Source organism: Microtus pennsylvanicus, chromosome 11 (assembly GCF_037038515.1).
Source record: "Microtus pennsylvanicus isolate mMicPen1 chromosome 11, mMicPen1.hap1, whole genome shotgun sequence".
Taxonomy (NCBI): Eukaryota; Metazoa; Chordata; class Mammalia; order Rodentia; family Cricetidae; genus Microtus; species Microtus pennsylvanicus.
Genome location: NC_134589.1, coordinates 16,623,206 through 16,643,704, shown reverse-complemented (window position 1 = coordinate 16,643,704; position 20,499 = coordinate 16,623,206). Strand labels below are relative to the sequence as shown.

Sequence of the window (20,499 nt, the reverse complement as noted above, 5' to 3'; positions counted from 1 at the left end):
TGCTTCCATAATGTTTTAAAAAACTGACATAGAAAATAAGAAGGACAAAAACTTGAGTTCTAAGTGAGTTCTGCATTGAACCTAAAAGATTCAAAATTACTGAAGCTAAGGAAGACAGAATCAGGGTTTTACTTGATTGTTTTTTAATTAATAGTGATTTTTTTTTTTAAATACTGGTCTCAAACCCGGCATCTCATGTGGGCCTCACATTGTAGGCCAGTGTTCTGTTAGACCCTCAGTCTCTGGGTGGTACACTTTGATAAGCCAGCTGGACAAAAAGCAGTCTGGCAAGGACCCAGGATAGAAACTATGGGACTGAGCATAAGACAGAACTATAAGGAACTTTGTGAAACATGTCCATGTAGCTCTTTACACAGATGGTGGCTAATCATCGGCAAATGTCACTTCCTTGAGGCCAGGGCTCCACCAGCGGTCAGGCTAGTGACCAGCCCTACTGCCCACCTGTCTGCACATTGGAATCCTGAATACTTCTCTATCTCAGAACTTTTGGTTTTAAACACATAAGCATTTATTCCAATTTGGAAATTCATGTTTAAATCACCAAATTTGAACTGTGAGTAACTGTTAGCTCAAGATTTGAAAAAGAAAATATGTGGTCACACATCTGTGAGTTTTTATTTCTAAAGTGGTGATATATATCTGTAATTCACCACTTGGGAAATGGAGGCAGAAGAATTGCCATTAGTTCAAGGCCAGTCTGGGCTACAAAGTAAATTTGGACCTGCCTAACCTATATGATGAGAACCCTGCATCAAAAACAAAACAGACAGTGTGTGTGTGTTTGGTTGTATATCTATAATGTTACCTTAACTTTATTTTGATTTGTTAGATTAATTTTATCTAAGACTAGAAGATGGGTGAAAACATTGTATTTTTTATTAGTAATTTACTTACTTCCTATACTTAGGATTGAAACTAGGCCCTCATGCCGGCTAGCTCTTCCATTGAGCTAAATCAACTATTTGTAATCAAAACACTCTCCAACTTTTGATCTCTAGATCTTTCCCATTTTTTTTGTTGGAATAGATTGTTTAATGTGAATTGGAGAGCGTGTTATTACTTTTTAGCAATAATGAATTATAAATAACAGATGGATCCCTGAAAGAAAACTACAAATATCGATGCTATATATAATTAAATATTTCATTTTAATTAACCTGAATTATACATTAGTAGTAATTGTTTGGTGTATGAAGCATCAACCTCAAACTTAGTTCAAGTGTGTCTTTGCTTCGCAAATGTACCAAATAGGTGTTTTGTTTTGTTTTTTAATAAGAAGAGGCTGTCAAATCAGAGAATATCCTGAAAGTAAAGCAGACTTCTGCATCATAGCCCGTATTAGGGGTACAGAGTATCGTCTTCGTCTTCTCTATTAGCTAGGCATACCTCTCTAGTTCAAGTGCACTAAGGCAGTTTTACTAAGGCATGCTACACATGGCACTTTTTCCAAGAAGAACAAATTGCCCATTCAACATTTGTGGGTGGGGAGGGCAGTTGATATTGCTACTTAAATCTCCTTCAGTAGCCTAAGTTGTATAATATACTCAGACTGAATCCCAGGTAGGATAGTTGTTCTTGACAATGGCTACTTGTTAAATGGTAGTCATTTTTGGCTTTGATGCAAAAAACTGGTTGCCATGTATAAGGAAATGAAATAAATTTTGTTTTAAGAAAGAAATATAGCTTTTGCTGATAGCAGCATTTTTTTTGTGTCAGCAACCTAATACCTAGAAGGTTCTGATAAATTTTATATTGGGTAAAGAGTATAAAAATGATGATTTTGCTATAAGAGCAAAGTGAGACTTAACAATAAAGATTCCAAACTTAAATTGGTCCCCTGAGTGGGTAGGGTTTTTTTTTGTTTTTTCTTTTTGTTGTTGTTGTTGTTTTTTTTTTTAATGGATACCCAGTAGTGTAGGTATTTTATTTCCTAATGTTCTGCTCCAGCAAATTACTTTTTTCACTTTTCTTGCCATGTAGCTCTGGTTGGCCTAGAACTTAGGATCCTCCCACCTCAACCTCTACGGTGCTGCTAGTACAGGTGTGTGCCATCACACGGCTCTCACTTTCAGTACAGAATTGAAATTCTTTAGGTGTAAGGGAGTGTGAATGATTTCTTGACAAATGGTGTTTCTATACATAAGAAACCACATGACTAGTCGGGCGTAGTTGTTCATACCTGTGATTCTAGCAGTCAAAGTCTAAAACAGAACAATTGCCAAGAGTTCTGGGTCAGCATGGGCTACATAGTTTCAGGCCAGTCTTCTTTCTTTCTTTCTTTCGTTCTTTCGTTCTTTCTAAAAAAAAATAAAAAAGGAAAAGAAAGTAGATAAAGAAATGTATACCTTAAATCACAGTGCTTGGAGGCTATGAGGGGAAGAGATTTATAAGTTCTAGCCCAGCCTGGCTTTATAGCAATACTTGTTCAAAAATGAAAGAAATGTGTGTAGCCAGGTGGTGGTAGCACACACCTATAATCCTAGCACTTGAGAGGCAGAGGCAGGTGGATCTCTGAGTTTGAGGTCAGCCTGATCTACAAGAGCTAGTTCTAGGACAGCTAGGCCTACACAGAGAAACCCTGTCTCAACCCTCCACCACCAACAACAAAAAGGAATGTCAACTGTGACATATACAGTAATTTGTGGGTGAAGAAGCTAAATACCAGGTACCATAACTAGGTTTTATGGGAAGATCCAAGCTCCAAAATGATTACATCTTAAACCTAGAGCATACAGACAACCTCTACAGAAACTTCGACATAATGTTGACTTACTTTTTTCCTTGTCTCATATTTGAGAGATCTTTTAATTCTCTAAAAGAAAGCTTTACTGTATCAGTCTCATAATATTTTTGGCTAGAATATACTTTTTTTGCTTTTTAATATGTTCCACTTGTTGAAAGAGCATTTTATAGTTCTGAGAAAGATGTTAAATATTATTATTCAAAGTACTGTTTTATTTAAATAAGTTCCAAACAGTCAATGGCAAGGCAGTAAAATTCTTTGTGTTGAAATAACATTAAATAAGTATAATTTGAGTGCAAAATTGTGGTCGTTTAAGAAGTAGAATACCAGTGAAGGTAAGCTACATTACAGTATTGCCATGCTTGTCTAGGCTTTGCTCAGATGTGGAAGGATGTCAAAGCATCTTCTAGGGTATCATCTAATTCTCAGGCAGAGCCATGCTAAGACAGTTTATTCTGTTGCTTGAGTGTTAGGTCATGCTTAGGTGGTCCAGACTCTTCCATGGCTGTGTCTGTGCAGAATATATGAAATCCTGAGAGTATTTTAAGAATCATTTTTGGAGATGTTAATGTGCTATTTGCTATTTGTATGTAGTAGGGAGCTGCGGGCCTCTTCCCACAGCCCGGCTCCCGGCCACTTGGCTAGCTTATGCCCCGAAATAACAACACACAAATTGTATTCTTTTAAACACTGCTTGGCCCATTATATCTAGCCTCTTCTCGGCTAACTCTCGCACCTGGACTGGCCCGTTTCTAATAATGTGTGTAGCACCCCAAGGTGTGCTTACCGCGAAGATTCTAGTCTACATCCATCCTGGGTCGGAGCTTCATCGTGTCTGCCCCAGAGAGGAGAGCTATCGAGTCTGAGCTCACTTCCTCTTCCTCCCAGCATTCTGTTCTGTTTACTCCTCCCACCTATGTTTTAACCTGTGAGGCCAAGCAGTTTATTACTTAACCAATGACCTTCCTCCATCATTTGTAGATAATTTTTTTTAATGGAAGAAGTTAAAATAATTCTAAAAATCTGTTTTTTCAGCTACGTTGCCTACTAGTAATTTAGAGTCTGGTTGGATCTGGAATGCACTTTGCTGTTGAAGGTGCTAGTTTCAAAACATCAAGCTTAATGGTTTAAAACAAAAGAGAAATTTGCTTTTTCATACTTAAGGAGGCAAGAAAGTCCAAAATCAAAGGTGTAGTAGGCCTAAGCTCCAGAGGTCAGTCAACCTTGGCCCTTCCCTAGACTAGGTGTCCAAGGGCTATGGTTTGTACTTAGAGCTTCAGGTTCTACCTCTGTCTTCACATGGGATGCTCTTGATGTGGCTCTGTTTGCTTCCTCCTGTAATGGTCATTGAATTTCAGGCTCATTATGCCAGCATGACTTCTTAACTACTTCAGTGACCCTGTTTCCAGATAAAGTATTATTCTGGAGTTATTCTGGTGGTAGGGCGTATTTGTTACTTTTCTCATTTCCTGTGAACAAATACCTAAAAGGTAACACTTGAAGAAGGACAGACTTGTTTTTAGTTCCCTGTTGAGAGGGTACGTAGTTGATGGTAGTGGGGAAGGCATGGCCACTGTATGTAGCGGCTGGGTTCATGATGGTTATCACACAAACACACATATACACTAGCAGGGGGAGATGAACACATTAAAAATAGTTGGTAAGGGGCTGGAGAGATGGTTCAGTGATTAAGAGCACTGGCTGCTCTTCAAGAGCAGCACTCAGGTTCAATTCCCAGCTCCACACGGCAGTTCAAAACTGTCTGTAACTCCATTTCCAGAGGATCTGACACCCTCACACCAATACACATATACAATAAAGTATATTTTTAAAAATAGTAGGTAATCTCCATTTCCTGTTATAAGACATATTACGATGTGCTGGGATTTTGTATTCCCAAAGTAAATCTAAGTGAAGGACAATGCTTAATTGACCTTATTATTTATATACACAGCTAAACAGTTTGAAGAACATCTAAGGCTGATTATTGCTGTGTCTGCTTTCATGCCTAGGCAAGAGTTCTCAGAATATGTAGTCTACAATTTCTCCAAATATATTTTGGAATTTATGTACCCTGTGTTTATGGTATATGTATATATAGATGGAAAGTCATGTAAATATGGTGGTCATAAGCCTCCTTTTTTGTTGAGTCTGAATAGATTAAATGTGTGTATTCATAATACTGTATCCTTTTTTCTTTCTATTTTCTTTTTTTTGTTGTTTTTGCGGGACAGGGTTTCTCAGTAGCTTTGGTGCCTGTCTTGGAGCTCTGTAGACCAGGCTGGCCTCGAAATCACAGAGATCCACCTGTCTCTGCCTCCCAAGTGCTGGGATTAAAGGTGTATGCCACCACTGCCCAGCATAATACTGTATTCTTTAAAGGCATAATGTTGTATGCTGCAGTAGGCCACTCTCCTGTAGTTTCAGCATTATCTTGTATGGTAATTGCCAGAGTTAGAATGCATGACACTCATGACTTCTGAGAGGCTGGGTGTTTTGTACAAATAATTCCTAATTAAATGCTGATTTATTTTCTTTCCTGGAAAAAAAAAAAGAGGGAATCTGAAGGTTGTTCCTTTCAAGTCTATAATGTCTTAACAGATACTTACCCACTTTCCCTCACCTTTAAGCTATAAGTAGTGCCTTAAAGTACAGGCTCATTCCGGAAACACTCTTCCTGACTGTTTGGCTCTTACACCCTGAAGGTTAACTACAGACTTTTGTCCATGAAGTTGTCAGACATGGAGGTGAAAGTTGTTTGTTTTCATTCCACGCAATGACAACTAAATTACTTGCCTTTTCTGTGCCATATCTTTTATATTTCTAGGCAACAGGAAAGGATAAATTCTCAGAGGGAAGAGATAGAAAGACAACGAAAAATGTTAGCAAAACGGAAACCCCCTGCCATGGCTCAGGTCCCTCCAGCAACCACTGAACAGAAACAACGAAAAAGCAAGACCAATGGAGCTGAAAATGAAACGTATGTTCTTGATGATGTGAAATGAAATGTCCTCTATCCCCTGAATACAGATGCCTTGTTGAATACCCTTGGAAACACCTAGAATTTAAAGAGGCCCCTAGAATTTGCAAATTTATTTTTCCAGATATGTTAATGGATTTGTTTAACTCATATTAAAAACTATATAAAATATATTAGTTGATTTTCCTAGCTATTCACTCGTTACTCAGAAAGTGTTAAATGAGAGAGAAAAGTACTGTTGCTTATAGATAGCATATATTTTGTTTTGTCTGTTCAAAATAAATTTATCATTAATTTTTACTTATGTGTAGCTCTAGGTTATGATAAATTGGTATCATTTTATGTGAATTGGTGTTATCTTGTGGAAATTATCTGGCTAATAGTAGAATGTTCTTTACTGTTTAAGAAAAGTACATCATTAACACAAGCTTAGGAGTAAGCCAAAGGGTCTGAAGATGACTCCATGCTTAAGAGCACTGACTGTTCTTGTAGAGGACCAGAGTTCAATTTCCATCTCCCACATGGCAGCTCACAGCCGTCTGTAACTCTAGTTCCAGGAGATCTGACGCCCTCTTCTTACTTCCAAGGGCACCAGGCATGTACATGTTACACAGGCGTACGTATAGTTAAAACACCCATATATATATAATTTTTTTAAAAAAGTAAGCCAAGAAAATAGTAGATTTATTTTAGAAAAAGGGTATTTTATGATACGACAATTCTTGACCTTATAAGCATTTCCTCACCCCATTATCCCCATGGCCTTGTATCCCATTCTGGAAACCTAAGGAAACCACTAGTCAACACTTCTCAACCTGTGGGGTCTTGACCCCTTTGGGGGTCAAATGATCCTTTCAGAGGTGTTGCCTAAGAGCATCAGAAAACACAGATATTTATATTACAATTCATAACAATAGCAAAATAACATTTCTATAGCAGCAACGAAAATAATTTTACGGGTTGGAGTCAGTATAACACAAGGAACTGTACTAAAAGGTTGCAGCATTAGGAAGGTTATGAACCACTGCTCTAGTATCTTGAGGTATATTCATTTTTTTTTCTGTCAGTCAACAGTTATTACATAGCCATCCTGCACCAGAGTATAGAAAATCCTGGATTTAATAACTTAATATCGTCCCTCTCCATTCTTTTCTTCCTTTGTCTTTAATTGAAAGTAAATTTCTTGTCTGAAATTAGTATAGACAAACATGGACACAGACAATTATATAACTTATTAATATGTGTTTTTTTCTTTGTGTGTGTGTGGGTATGTGTGTGTGTGTCAGTACACAGAAACACATCCTATAATCTGTGCCAAGTATGCTACTTACATTACATCACAACTGTGTTACAAGTTTAGGAACTGTATCTTCTTTTGTTTAAGAGAGAAAGCTGCTTACCCAGTCCTTACCCCATGTTAGGAAGTCTGTCCTGTGACGTGTGTGTAGTGCAGAGCTTATAGGGAACAACTCCCGTTTTAAGTGTTTATATAGGAGAAATGAACATCTCAATAAACTAAAGTTTACATTAAGTATAGTGATAAAAATATCCATAGTAGGGGCTGAAGAGAGAAGAGCATTGCCTGCTCTTCCAAAGGTCCTGAGTTCAATCCCCAGCAACTACATGGTGGCTCAGAACCATCTGTAATAAGGTCTGGTACCCTCTTTCCTGCAGACAAAATATTGTATACATAATAAATAAAGAAAGAAAGAAAAGAAAAGAAAAAAATATCCGTAGTAAACAAAGTTTGAGAAACACTTTTTCTCATATAACAGTATTTTTGGAACTAGAATGTTTTCTGTTACAAAGTCCTTGTATTAGATTTAAAGATTCTTTATACAACCCAAGTCATTGTTTTCTTTCATGAGTCCTGTGGTTATTTGCAGAGGGATACCTTCCAGTATTACTTGAAAATTACTTAATGCTGGTGCAAAAAACCATTGGCTTAAGAATGATAAAGAAGGGGCTGGAGAGATGCCTCAGTGGTTAAGAGCACTAACTGCTCTTCCAGAGGACCCAAGTTCAATTCCCAGCACTCACATGACAGCTAACAACTGTCTATAACTCCAGTTCCAGGGGATCTGATACCTTCACACCATTGTACATAAAATAAAGTTAAATAAATTATAAGAAAAAAAAGAATGATAATGAAGGTGTGGAGTGTGTGAGCATGCATGTCACGAATACACACCACAGAACAATAATTAGAATTTAATCCAGACCAGTAGTGTATTCATGAGTGGTTACCATCTGGAGTCTTGTGTAAAATCCAAGCTGGAAGGCTTTCAGTCCACTCTGTAATTAAAATGTCTGTGACTTGGCTCTTTCCACTGACCAGAAGCCAAAAACAGGCCTCTAGCATGCATCATTATCCCTTCCTTGTATGGAATCTGTTAAAGGCATGGAGAATTCTCGGCTGTCATTTACCTCTTTCTTCCCCCCCCCCCCTCCTCTCATTCTCCCCTCCCTCCCTCCCTCCCTTCCTCCCTCCCTCCCTCCCTCCCTCTCCTTCCTATTTCTCCCTTTTTCACTGGAGTGAAATGGAGTACTAGATACAGGTATTCCTGCAGTTGTGGACTAATTGCAGTAGCCCTAACAGATGTGTTGTTACTTTTTTTACTCTTGTATTTTCTTATAGTTGAATCTCAGAGGTTCTGCTTTATGGCTTTTTATGCTAAAATGATATAGCTGTGTTCTCTTTGTCCCAGTAATTTAGTATGCATGTAAATAGTGACACTTAAACCTTTGAAGTAGATGAATGTGAGAGAGGTAGAAATGGAGAAAATTCACTTCTTTATTCTTAGGATACAGGTTGTGTGCTTGGAGTAGGTGGAACTAAGAATGAGTGTTTGTCCATCAAGTCAGCCCTTTCTTCTGTCTTCTTTTTACATTTTCATTAAATAGTTAAAACATTTTGTTAGGTGGGTATTATGGCTTATGTAACATGTTGCCAAATATTTCATAAATAATGTAAAAATATGGCTCATATGTTTTTCTTTTTTCTTTCTTTAAATTAAACTTAGGGGTATTGAGTCTTCACATCTTATCTGAAATTTTAATCAGAGGACTTCTAAATAACCTGGCTCTTAATCACATTGAATATGGAAACCACATATGCCCTAGTAGCATACTTTGAGCATTTTTGTTCAAATAAGCATGTTATTACTTCATATAATTTGCTGAAATTGTGCCATTGTTTTTCAGGTTAACCTTAGCAGAATACCATGAACAAGAAGAAATCTTCAAACTAAGATTAGGTCATCTTAAGAAAGTAAGTGTAATGGAAAAATGTTTTTCAAGAGGTGTAATTTCCACTTTACATTTGATGTAGAAATGATTTGGCTGTTTGGACAAGTAGAATTGTAGCTTCGTATGATGCAAGAATTCTGCATTGCTACTCTTATTTTCATGGCTTGTAGGATTTTTATTTTCAAGTCAATGCAAGCCACTAAGTAAGAGTATGCTTTACCCCAGTGACCCATCTGCTAAAAATGTGTCAATTAATAGAGCTACCCAAGTGACTGTCCTTAAAGCAGAAATTAAATATACAGGATTAATATGTCTGAAATTGATAGGACTCCTGTGTTAGTCTGAGTAACATCAGCAGCTCTTCTTGCCTAAAATAATTAAAGAGAATATATTCCACCATCCATATTCTAACACCTAAAAGAATTTTTTGGTGATAGTCACTGAGATAGCTTTTCATTGAGGGTCAGAGGCATGGTGTCTCTTTGGTTTTTGGTTTTGGTTTTGGTTTTTTTTTTTTTGAGGGGGGTGTTTGGGTTTTTTGTTGTTGTTGTTTTATTTTGTTTTGTTTTTGTGAGACAGTCTTGTTACATAGCCCAAGCTGGCCTTGAACTCAGGATCATCCTGTCTCAGCTTCCTAAATACCGGGATTACAGGAATGGGGCAGTGTGTACCGTGCTTATCATTTTCATGTGTGTGATATGAGGTGTTTTTTGTTGGTGGTGGGTTAGGGTGCGTGTGTTCATATGAACCCAAGATTTTAAAGATGCTTGACAAGTGCTTTACCATAGACTTAACATCTCTAGCTCCAAAATATCATAAACGTAGAATGTAGAAGTTCTTTTTTTGTTTGTTTGTTTGTTTTTCGAGACAGGGTTTCTCTGTGGTTTTGGAGCCTGTCCTGGAACTAGCTCTTGTAGACCAGGCTGGTTTCGAACTCACAGAGATCCGCCTGCCTCTGCCTCCCAAGTGCTGGGATTAAAGGCGTGCGCCACCACCGCCCGGCTTGTAGAAGTTCTTTTTAAAGCTTTTATTGACCAACCCAGGTGCTGATGAAATGGCTTAGCTGTTAAGAGAGCTTGCTGCTCTTTTAGGGGACCTGAGTTTGGTTCCCAGCATGTCTGGCTGCTCATCATTGCCTGTAACTTCAGTTCCAGAGATCTGACATCCCTGGCTGTCACCTGTACACATGGCATGCATATAGAGAGATCCATACACCTAAATGAAAAAAACTTAAAACTTTCAGTAGCCACATTATTGGTGGATGCTATTTATGATGATGGTGGTCAATAAGCATCTAATAAATTGTTACTGGTGGTGACTTTTTAATGTTACATTAGTTTTCATGTGTAACACACACGAACATACACATACATATGAATTCTTAGATATTAAATTAGTGGAATTTAAAGTATTGAGCATAATCTATACCAAAAGTAGAGAATCAGACTATACATACCAGACTTTTATAAGGTTTTTGCAAAGTCTGTATATATATGCATAAAACATTCCTGGAAAGTTCCCAGAGGTTACGTCTGAGGAGTGGGTGATGGAGTAGCAGACTGACTAATCTTTTCAATACAGCGTGTCTTCTGTTTGATTTTTACAAGTGAAACAGATGTCATTTTTAAATGAAAAGGTAAAGTTCGCTGGATTCTGAGCTTTTTTTTTCCCCCCCTTTTCAGGAAGAAGCAGAAATCCAGGCAGAGCTGGAAAGGCTAGAAAGGGTTAGAAATCTACATATCAGGGAATTAAAAAGGATACATAATGAAGATAATTCACAGTAAGCAACTTGGGTTATAATGGGCTGGAGGTTACTGAGTATTTTATGACTTGTATGGTCCAGAGCAACGTTTTCACTTCTAAGTTTGCCAAATGAATCTAAGTCTATTTAGTTCCTTTTGAACAAAATTATGATGTTTGTATTAAAAAGTAAGCTTGTATATGTATCTGTACAGCATTTTACATGAGTAAAGTTTACACAGTAGAACTTGGCAGCTATCAGGGTGGATGGGGTATGGCATATAGACATGGCCATGGAGCCTTGAGGAATGGGAAGCATTGGCCACAGTGTTGCTGTAAGAAGAGTGAGATGACTTCCATTTTCTGAGCAAACTAGTACGACTCTTAAATTTAGTACAGTAATTATAGACCCACACTCCCCTTTGCTCATAAGCCATTTATATGACTAAAATTCAGGAAAAGTAGCTTACATATGGGAAATGGCTCTCATCACTGATTAGTTCTTTTCTTGTGTTGCGGAAGCTGTAACTTTTTTTTTCATGTAGCTACGGCTTGAATATTTTTGTTTGACCATGTGAACCATGACCATTATTCTGTCAAGTGGAAGGTACCAGCACTTACCATTGCTTGTGAACTTTGTGTATCAGGAAAGAGTCGTCTAAGTGCCCTTTTGATCTCACACTTAATCCTCAAACAAGTCCATAATCTTGCACATATCAATCAGGAAACGAGTTAGAGAAATGAAATTAATTTGACTAGAAGCCCAAATGAAGAGTCAAATTTAGAGCTACTTAATTTAAACTTTCATGTAATAATATTACACAGGCACACTGCTTTCTTAAATACAAAATAAAGGAATTTTAGGATTAATAGGGAGATTGTTTTAATTTACCGGAGTGTAAGGCCTCATGTAAACTAGGCATGCAGTCCACTACCAAACTGTGTCCCTAGCTGTCTTTGTACTTCTGGTTTTGAGATAGGGTCTCACTATATAGCCCTGGCTGGCCTTGAGCTTTCTTTCACTTTCCCTCTGCCTCCAGAGCACTGAGATTATGGGAAGAATTTCTTTTGGGAATACACTGTATCCTAGTTTTAGATTTACCACAGACTTATCTAAAGAGGGAAAAATGAGTTGGGTTGGTTCGTACAAATCTATATGTATTCCAAGCACTTGGGAAGCTAAAGCCAGAGTATAACGAGACCCTGTCTCAAAACCAATAAAGGCGGGCCATTATGGTGCATACCTGTTACCCCAGTGCTCAGCAGGCTGAGGCAGGAGGATTGGGATTTCCAGGCCAAAGTATGCCCGGTCTCCAAAAACTCAATTAGCTGGGTATGGTGATACACAACTTTAATCCCAGCATTTGGGAGCTAGAGGCAAGTAGATCTCTGTGAGTTCAAAGCCAGCTTGGTCTACATAGTGAGTTCCAGGCCAACCAGGACTACATAGTAAGAACCTGTCTCAAATTGGGGGGGCGGGAGGATTCACATAAAACACATGAAATGCTTTATTTTTAAGGCAATATAAAAATACCTTGGAACTTGATATAGTTTTAAAACAGTGAGAAAAAGGAATGGGATCAAAAACAGCCCCAAGTTGAGATGTGGCTACTAAGACTAGAACCAGTATCAGGCTTTAATAACTTTTACTGTTTATTATAATTGCGCTGTGTAACTTTGTCCTATAGTTTCTTGTATTGATATCAGTTGTCAAACTCTCAGCACTGGCTTTATGTGGAAGACTATAGTCTTTGACTTCAGGATGTTACATATTCCGTTTCCACAGATTTAAGGATCATCCAACGCTAAATGACAGATATTTGTTATTACATCTTTTGGGTAGAGGAGGTTTCAGTGAAGTTTACAAGGTAAGTAGAAACAACTGAGTACAAAGAGACGGTAATATTGATTTGTAGAAATTTTTAATATTAAGAACTATGTATTTATATTTGTAGGTTTAAATTCAAAAGCTTTATGACTAAGACCTTTAGGGAAATTGCTTCCAGTAAATTTTGTATTTTGTTTTTAAGACATTTTCACACTTTAGCCCAGACTGGCTCTAAATTCACTGTGTAATTCAGGGTGGCTCCAACTCTTGGCAATTCTCCTGCCTCAGCCTTCCAAGTACAGTACCACGTCATTTTGAAGTGTATACATCAGTGGCAATAAGGACATTCACAGATGTGTACCTGTCAGCACTGTGGACCATGGCTGTGCCTTTAGGGCAGGACTGCTTAGATTTTCAGTACGCTCTTCATACTTAGTTATACTTTTAAAGTCTGTGCTGGTAAATCTTACTGACAGACACATGGCCACCTTTGTTTGCAAGTACCATGCTTGAGCTTTGATGACATAGTTATCCTAGCTCCTTAGAAAGAGTTGAGATTAGGGAGGGCATTGCTAGCTTGTTGAAGGTTTTATGTACCTGACTTAACAAATCACCTGTGTAGTACCACTTTGGAAGAAAACTTTTGTCCTTTTTTTCTTTTTTTTTTTATTATTATTCTTTTAAAACAATCTTCTCATTTTACATACCAATCCCAGTTCCTATTCCCTCCCTCTCCCCCTCCTTCCTCCCACCCTACCCTACTCCCATCCACTCTTCAGAGAGGGTAAGGCTTCCCTTGGGAAGTCAAGAAAGTCAGGCACCCACTTTAAGGCAGACCAAGACCCTCTCCTCTATATCTAGGCTGAGCAAAGCCCTTTTTTTTTTTTAAATCAAAATGAGTTAGCAGCAGGGTAATGGTGGTACATGCCTTTAACCCCAGCACTTGGGAGGTAGAGGCAGACAGATCTCTGTGAGTTTGATGCCAGTCTGGTCTACAGAACAAATTCCAGGAGCCAGGGCACCAGGGCTACACAGAGAAGCCCTGTCTTGAAAAACTGAAAACAAACAAGCAAAACAGTAATTAACTTCTACAAAATAGAAGACCATGCCTTGACCAGCACCTGTTACTAGACCTGAGGCTTTTCCATCCTTGTCAAGGGGCCATGCTAACCTCTACTTTCATAAACATTGTTCCTCGCACAGATAAGTTCTTTTCACAATTTTCTACCCTTTTTGTTGGCTTTGATAAGCATTAGTGCTCTCACAGACTATGTGTAATATAACCTAGTTTTTACTATCTTGAAGTGGTTTTTAGAGTAAAGCCACAATGGTATATTCTTTAGAGCATGAGAGAAGTATATTTATTTCATTTCTGTGAAGCATGTTTTTTCTACTATATACTCATTTTGCGTTAGCCTGGGTGACAAGTCCCTTATTTCTAATAACAGCCCTCCTGGTTTGGACATTGCTTTCCTAGAGAAACATTGGGGACACCTATGGAACAGTGATAGTCTCTGTTCCTGGTGGGCGTACTGTGCAGCTGTGTGTTCATTTGTAAGAACTGATAGAGAAGCATTGCTTGTCCAGTGCCAGGCCCGCCAGCACTGCTGCTCTTCAGGAAAGCCTGTCCCTGTGCACTACTGTTGGGATTCAGACTTTGATTTTACTCAGTACATAGATGTGGCCCTAAATAATAAGGTTGGGATTTTTTATTTTGTTTTGTTTTTGTTTCTGTTATTTTAGTAAACACAACATACCGAGTTGTGGGATACTTTGTGATGATCATACCAATGATCATATCCATCTGGGTTGTTTTTTATAGGAAGCCATTAGTGTACGTTTCAGGATTTCAAAAGTAGGGAGACAGTGTTGACATATGTGAGCTCCCTAGGCTCACTGAGGGTGAGAGACAACCTCCGGAGAAAGCCCCTAGATGGGGAGGGATGGTGTCCAAAGTGAACATTGTTGGAAGAAGTGTCAGGGCCTGGGTTGGCTTCTGCTTGAGGTGTATTCTTAAGTTTGTCTTGTAAATCCCACGGTGCCATTGTGTCTAGAGACTTGTGAATTATCTAATCCCAAGTTTCAAGAGGATGGTTGCAACACTGGAGCAAACATGACGTGCTGTCATTTGCTGCTGCTTTCATTTCATAATGTATTTTGTACTTTGTGTTGATCTGTTAAATAAAAGCTTCAAGTCAGTTCCCTGTAATTCTTGTTAGTACTTATGTAAAATATAAATATTCCTTTTTTTTTAATAGGCATTTGATCTAACAGAGCAAAGATATGTAGCTGTGAAAATTCACCAGTTAAATAAAAACTGGAGAGATGAGAAAAAGGAGAATTACCACAAGTAAGTGATGCTGAAATGCTTGATTTCTCCACCCATTGGTGATAGCTGTGATTCGTGCATCATGGAAGAGATTTGGATGAATTGTTGTTAGTTTTCTTTCATCTTCTTAACTGTCCCAGCAAAGGAAATATACTCTGCATCTTACCAATGAGAAAACTGTTAGAAAACCGAGACCATTAGAAGCTAAATTTAAATGCAACCATACCTCAATCTGAAGCCCATATTTCTAACTCCCTTTCTATTTTCTCTAAAGACAGCTATATTAAGCAAGGAAGGCACCAGAAACCATTGTTTGTCTTTAGAAAGTCAGTGAGAATGCCCAGTGGTCTGGGAAGGAGTCAGTGGGGTTAAAAGGATGGAGTCCTGCTGTGCCTCAGTGGTACATGCTTGACTTTAGCCCCTTAGTACAGTGTTCTTTCTTTTCCTTGACTTGTCTGTTTGCCACCTCAAAATTCTCTGATTTGCCAGGCGGTGGGTGGTAGCAAACACCTTTAATCTCAGCACTCGGGAGACAAAGGCAGGTGGATCTCTGTGAGTTCGAGACCAGCCTGGTCTACAGAGTGAGTTCTAGGACTGGCTCAATAGCTACTGAGAAACCCTGCCTCAAAAAACAAAACAAAACAAAACAAAAAAAAACCCCTCAAAAACAACAAAAAGCTTCTGTGATTTTCGTGCTCTACTTCCTATGGTTGCCTCTCTTGAGAACATCAGTAAAGTGGTAGTCCTCCTTTGTCCCTAGACTGAAGAGGATAAGGGGGCAGTATCCTCAGGTTACTACACATGCAGGTTATGTAGTAGCTCAGGTTACTACGTAGTTACTGCATATGCAGCTGTGGATTTCTTTGGTCCACTAATGTTGGGTTTTGCCATAGTCCCTCCCGAGCTTTTGAACACTGGAGTTCATGGCTCATTTGCTTTGGAAGCTCCAGACTTAATTTACTTATTAGATTTCCTACTGAGCAGTTTTGTCTCATTGTGGTAGAAAGAAGTGTTGAATGAGACAGGTTCTGTCCCTGAAAGGAGGAGACAAGCCCCTTGGACAGTAACACATGGTTCCTGTTACAGAGACAACCTTTGTGTTTTGCTGTTTTTTCTTCATAAGACTTTGGGGGACAAAAAAAGAAGCCTTTTTCTTAACTTCTGAGTCTTAAAAGGAAAATCAAGTAGTTTCTCAACAAACAGTTCATGGGGCAACTTTTGCTTTAGACCTGTTGTACACCAGGGGCCTGCTAAGTCTTTCTGTTCCACACTGATTGGTAGAGCTCAATGCTGCGTGAGAAGGAGGACAAGGGGTGATGTATATATGGCTTATGCACAGTACCCTACAAGCAGCTGCAGCCCAGATGTTCCTGAGGAGCCAGATACATTATTAAAAGTGCATTCCAGTCACTTGACATCAGGGATGAATGGCATGCATTAGTGAATGCCATGAACACTTCAGAGAAGGAAACTACATGTTCTGGCCAGTTATTAATGAAAATTGTCCTCGCTGTATTGAGACTTGTAGGAGTGGTTAAGGGTGCTGAGCCAGAACATGCATCTTTACAGGTGTCCTATAGGTGTCCTTGGAGCCTGTTCTGTAGCTTACCTGTACATTGGCCTCTGTAAAATAGTTGGTTCTAGGGACCAAGTTTGATCAACTTTGAGAACATAATTTCTGTGCTGGGACCTGTACATATTTTGCCAAGTTGTAGACTCCTGATCTAGCTTTTAGGCTGACCCTGACTTTGGAAGGTCATTCAGCTCATCTGGCCATTTGAAATGGATCAGATCTGAGTCCTGGTCCTTCCTTGGCATACTTAAGCAGTTTGAGCCCTGGTGGTTATTGATTGAGATGTTCTGTTTCAGTTTGACTTTTACTTCTTTGAGACAGAGTTTCATGACATAGACTAAGCTGCCCTCAAACAAATCAAGTGATTCTCCTGCCTCTGTCTCCTCTAAGTGTTAGGACTCTAAACATGTGCTACCAAGCCCAGCCAACTGACTTTCTTTTATCTTTCTGCTGTAACTAGATCAAGTGAGGGGCTGAGAGATGGCTCTGGTTCAGAGTACTTACTCTTCCAGAGATCCTGAGTTCAGTTTCCATCACCATATTGGGTGGCTTACAACCAACTGTAACTCTAGTTCCAAGGCATCTGATCCTTTCCTCTGACCTCTACAAATGCACATACACATGGAACCACCCCACCACCATGCACAGACTATCATTCATACATCTAATAAAAATGGGTCAGGGAGAAGGAAATAGACCGATAAACTGACATTGCTTCCTATATCTAAACTTTGCTCCTCTAACCAGAGCTGGGTGTGGTCCCTTCTCACTGTTCTCCTCAAGGGGAATAATGGCATCTGAGTGTCTGTGGAGCCCGCTGTCAGGGGCCATTTCCCAGCTGACATCCTGAGGAAGGGGTGTTCTTAAGACCTCCAGGTGCTTGGGAGGAACTCTTCAACACTTCCACCTTTGATTCTGCTAAGTGACAGGAAATCCTGCTTTGAACCCTGTGCTATAAATAATGTAAGTAGGGACTGGAGGGATGGCTCATCAGTTAAGAGCACTTGTTGCTCTTGCAGAGAGCCCAGGTTCAGTCCCTAGCACCCACATGGTGGCTCACAACTACCAGTAACTCAATAAGTAAATCTAATTTTTAAAAAAGTGAATTGGTTAAGTGCCATTAGCATCTCTGAACTTGACATAGATCAAGTATATAATAGATTCTGAAGAATGCTTTGATAATATAATATGAGGTTAACACTGAAGAGGAAATATACCACCATGTTGGTAACATCATCTTACCTAGTAAGTCCTTATAAATTGTTCTTCCATTGCGGAGGTAGTTCCCACTTTTGTTTGGAGTAAGATCATTTATTTGACTCAGAAGAACCTCGAAGAAAATAAAACCTTATTTTGTTGAGTTTTGAGATATATTTCTGTCTTTGCTGTTTGGAGTTGAGGGAGGGTGATTGAGGCAGGGTCTTATGTAACCCAGGGCTAGGCTTTTACTGGATATGTAGCTGAGGATGACCTTCAACTTCTCTTGCTTCCACTTCCCAAGTAAGAATATAATTGTACACAGTCACACCCAATTCCTTTCCTTCTTCTATAAGCAAAATATAAACTTGCTATATTATTCTTGCCATATGAACATGACAGATTACTAGATTTCTTTAGTTTGTGTAGGAGTGGGTGAGGTGGAGTTGGGATGGTGGTGGATGTGTGCACATTCGTATGGAAGCCAAGCAGTAGACATCAAGTGAGTGTCTTCTCAGTCATTGTCCATCTTAGGGCTTGTTTTTTTAATCCAAAAAATCTTAAAATTATGATTGTGAGGGTTTACATGTGCACATTTAACATGACAGGATGTGAAATGTTATAAAACAGGCCTTGGGAATCATTTCTCCCCAACCATGTAGACTCTAGAGACAGAACTCAAGATTACCAGATAGCAAGTGATTTTAGTGTTGATCTCTCTCTCTCTCTCTCTCTCTCTCTCTCTCTCTCTCTCTCTCTCTCTCTCTCTCTCTCCTCTCTCTCTCTTTGGAGACAGTATATCTCACTGTATCTGGAGTTTTTGGAGTACTGGCTTGCCCACCCTGCCAAGTTCTCCAGCTCTTATGTGCTGTGTCTGACTTTGTTTCATAGGTACTGGAGGGTCCCAACAGACACTTTACCCACTGAATCATTTCTTCTTCCCTGCTAAATTTCTTTAATTTCCCAAAACATAATAAAAATTTTACAATAGGAAAAGTTACATATAAAGCAATCTGTAAATATAATATATATCTGAATTCATGTGCTCTTATTTAATACTCTTCAAAATTTCTAATATTAAAGCAAGCATTCCAGAAATCTAAATTTGCGTCATTCTTTAAGAAGACAAAAGATAGACTTTAGTGTATAAATTTCCCCTGATTTCTTGTTTAACAAGTCCTTTAATCTATTGGATACTAAATAGAATATTGAGTATGAAGGATGCAAGTCAGTCTTGCCTTGCTGAAAGACAAGCAGTAGCCTGTGAGCCTGGCAGACTCTGTTGGGGCTGTTGTTTTAGGTGCTTCTGGAGTTGGTGAGGACTCAGGGTTATTTGTTGGACAAAGGATCTTATTCTGTATCCTAGATGATCTTGAACTCATGCCATTCTTCCTGCCCCAGTCTCCTGTGTCCTGCTATGATGTGATTCACTACCACACTTGGCTGAGATGATAAAGACTGAATGACACTTTTCTTTCATTCTTAACTTTCTCTGCCATTCATTTCCTTGGTTTTCTGTACATTTGTGAAGAAATTAGTCTATACTTTGAAATTACTAAATGGAAAAGTTATTCAAAGAGGCACATAATTATTGTTTAGAAGTATGTTCAACCAGAAATTATTTGAACAGTGATCTCTTTAGTCCACAGATTTGTAAGTTTGTTTTTTTGTGTTTTAATAAACATTTTGCCAAAGGTGATATTGCATTGAATCCTGAGTGGAGCTATTTTGGTGAAGTGGGGTTTGAGCCAAGGCTGTGTGTGTTCAGTGCCCACAGGAACACATCTTTATACTTCTCATTCGTGATTAGAAAGCCAGAGTTCAGGGAGCTAGGTCTCCAGTTCCTTACATAGTGTGTGTCTGCTACTCCTTTGCCTTGGTATGGGCCTGTCATTTCTGTATAGGAGACGGAATGATGAAATGAAGCATTAGAAACAGCAGTGGAGCCAAAAGCACCTTGAAATAGCCCAAAGTTTCCATCAGGGAAAAACTTTTTATAATTACTTGGAGGCTTCTGTTCCTCTCTCTCTTTCCTTTATTTCCTCAAATTTTAAATTTTAATTTAATTTTTTTTTTCTTTGAGACAGGGTTTCTCTGTAGCTTTGAAGCCTATCCTGGATCTAGCTCTTGTATACCAGACTGGCCTTGAACTTACAGAGATCCACCTGCCTCTGCCTCAACTACCGCCTGGCTTAAATTTTAATTTAATTTTTTTTAAATAAATCTTTATTTACTTATTAATATACAGTGTTATGCTTGTAGGGCAGAAGAGGGCACCAGACCTCATTACAGATGAGCCACTATGTGGTTGCTGGGAATTGAACTCGGGACCTCTGAAAGAACAGTCAGTGCTCTTAACCTCTGAGCCATCTCTCCAGCCCCCTTAATTTAATTTTTAAAAGTTAAGTGTTTGATATATACTTTTTGGTATCAGAACATGCCAGCTTCAGAAACCATCACTGTTTTGTTTTTGTTTTTATTTATTCTATAGAAAATTTCTCCTTTCTGACTTTTGCCTTAAACAAAACATCTCAAGCCAGGCGATGGTGGCGCACGCCTTTAATCCCAGCACTCGGGAGGCAGAGGCAGGCGGATCTCTGTGAGTTCGAGACCAGCCTGGTCTACAGAACTAGTTCCAGGACAGGCTCCAAAGCCACAGAGAAACCCTGTCTCGAAAAACCAAAAAAAAAAAATCTCAAATGTACTATAAATTACTTAAAGTAGTTTCTAGTTACTGTCTCTCTAAGTAAGAACCACTTTTAAAACTTTTTGGTATGTATGTGATATAACCATATTCGTGTGTGTCGGTACTCTTTGTGTATGTGGTCTGTTTGTCTGT

General features: G+C 38.8%; 1 protein-coding gene and 1 non-coding gene across 7 annotated transcripts in view; one reads left to right on the top strand and one right to left on the bottom strand.

Moving 5' to 3' along the window:
• Tlk2 (tousled like kinase 2) overlaps nucleotides 1–20,499 on the top strand; it is a 100,066-nt gene that overhangs the window by 60,726 nt on the left and 18,841 nt on the right. For all 6 annotated transcript variants that reach the window (XM_075990406.1, XM_075990409.1, XM_075990405.1 and 3 more), the window contains 5 exons: nucleotides 5,592–5,744; nucleotides 8,949–9,015; nucleotides 10,676–10,773; nucleotides 12,520–12,601; nucleotides 14,820–14,911. In XM_075990406.1, coding sequence (XP_075846521.1) covers nucleotides 5,592–5,744; nucleotides 8,949–9,015; nucleotides 10,676–10,773; nucleotides 12,520–12,601; nucleotides 14,820–14,911 — 492 coding nt within the window. The remainder of the gene's footprint in view (nucleotides 1–5,591; nucleotides 5,745–8,948; nucleotides 9,016–10,675; nucleotides 10,774–12,519; nucleotides 12,602–14,819; nucleotides 14,912–20,499) is intronic.
• On the bottom strand, nucleotides 13,631–13,750 carry LOC142832075 (U6atac minor spliceosomal RNA). Its single transcript, XR_012907164.1, has one exon. It is a non-coding gene; the product is annotated as a U6atac minor spliceosomal RNA (small nuclear RNA).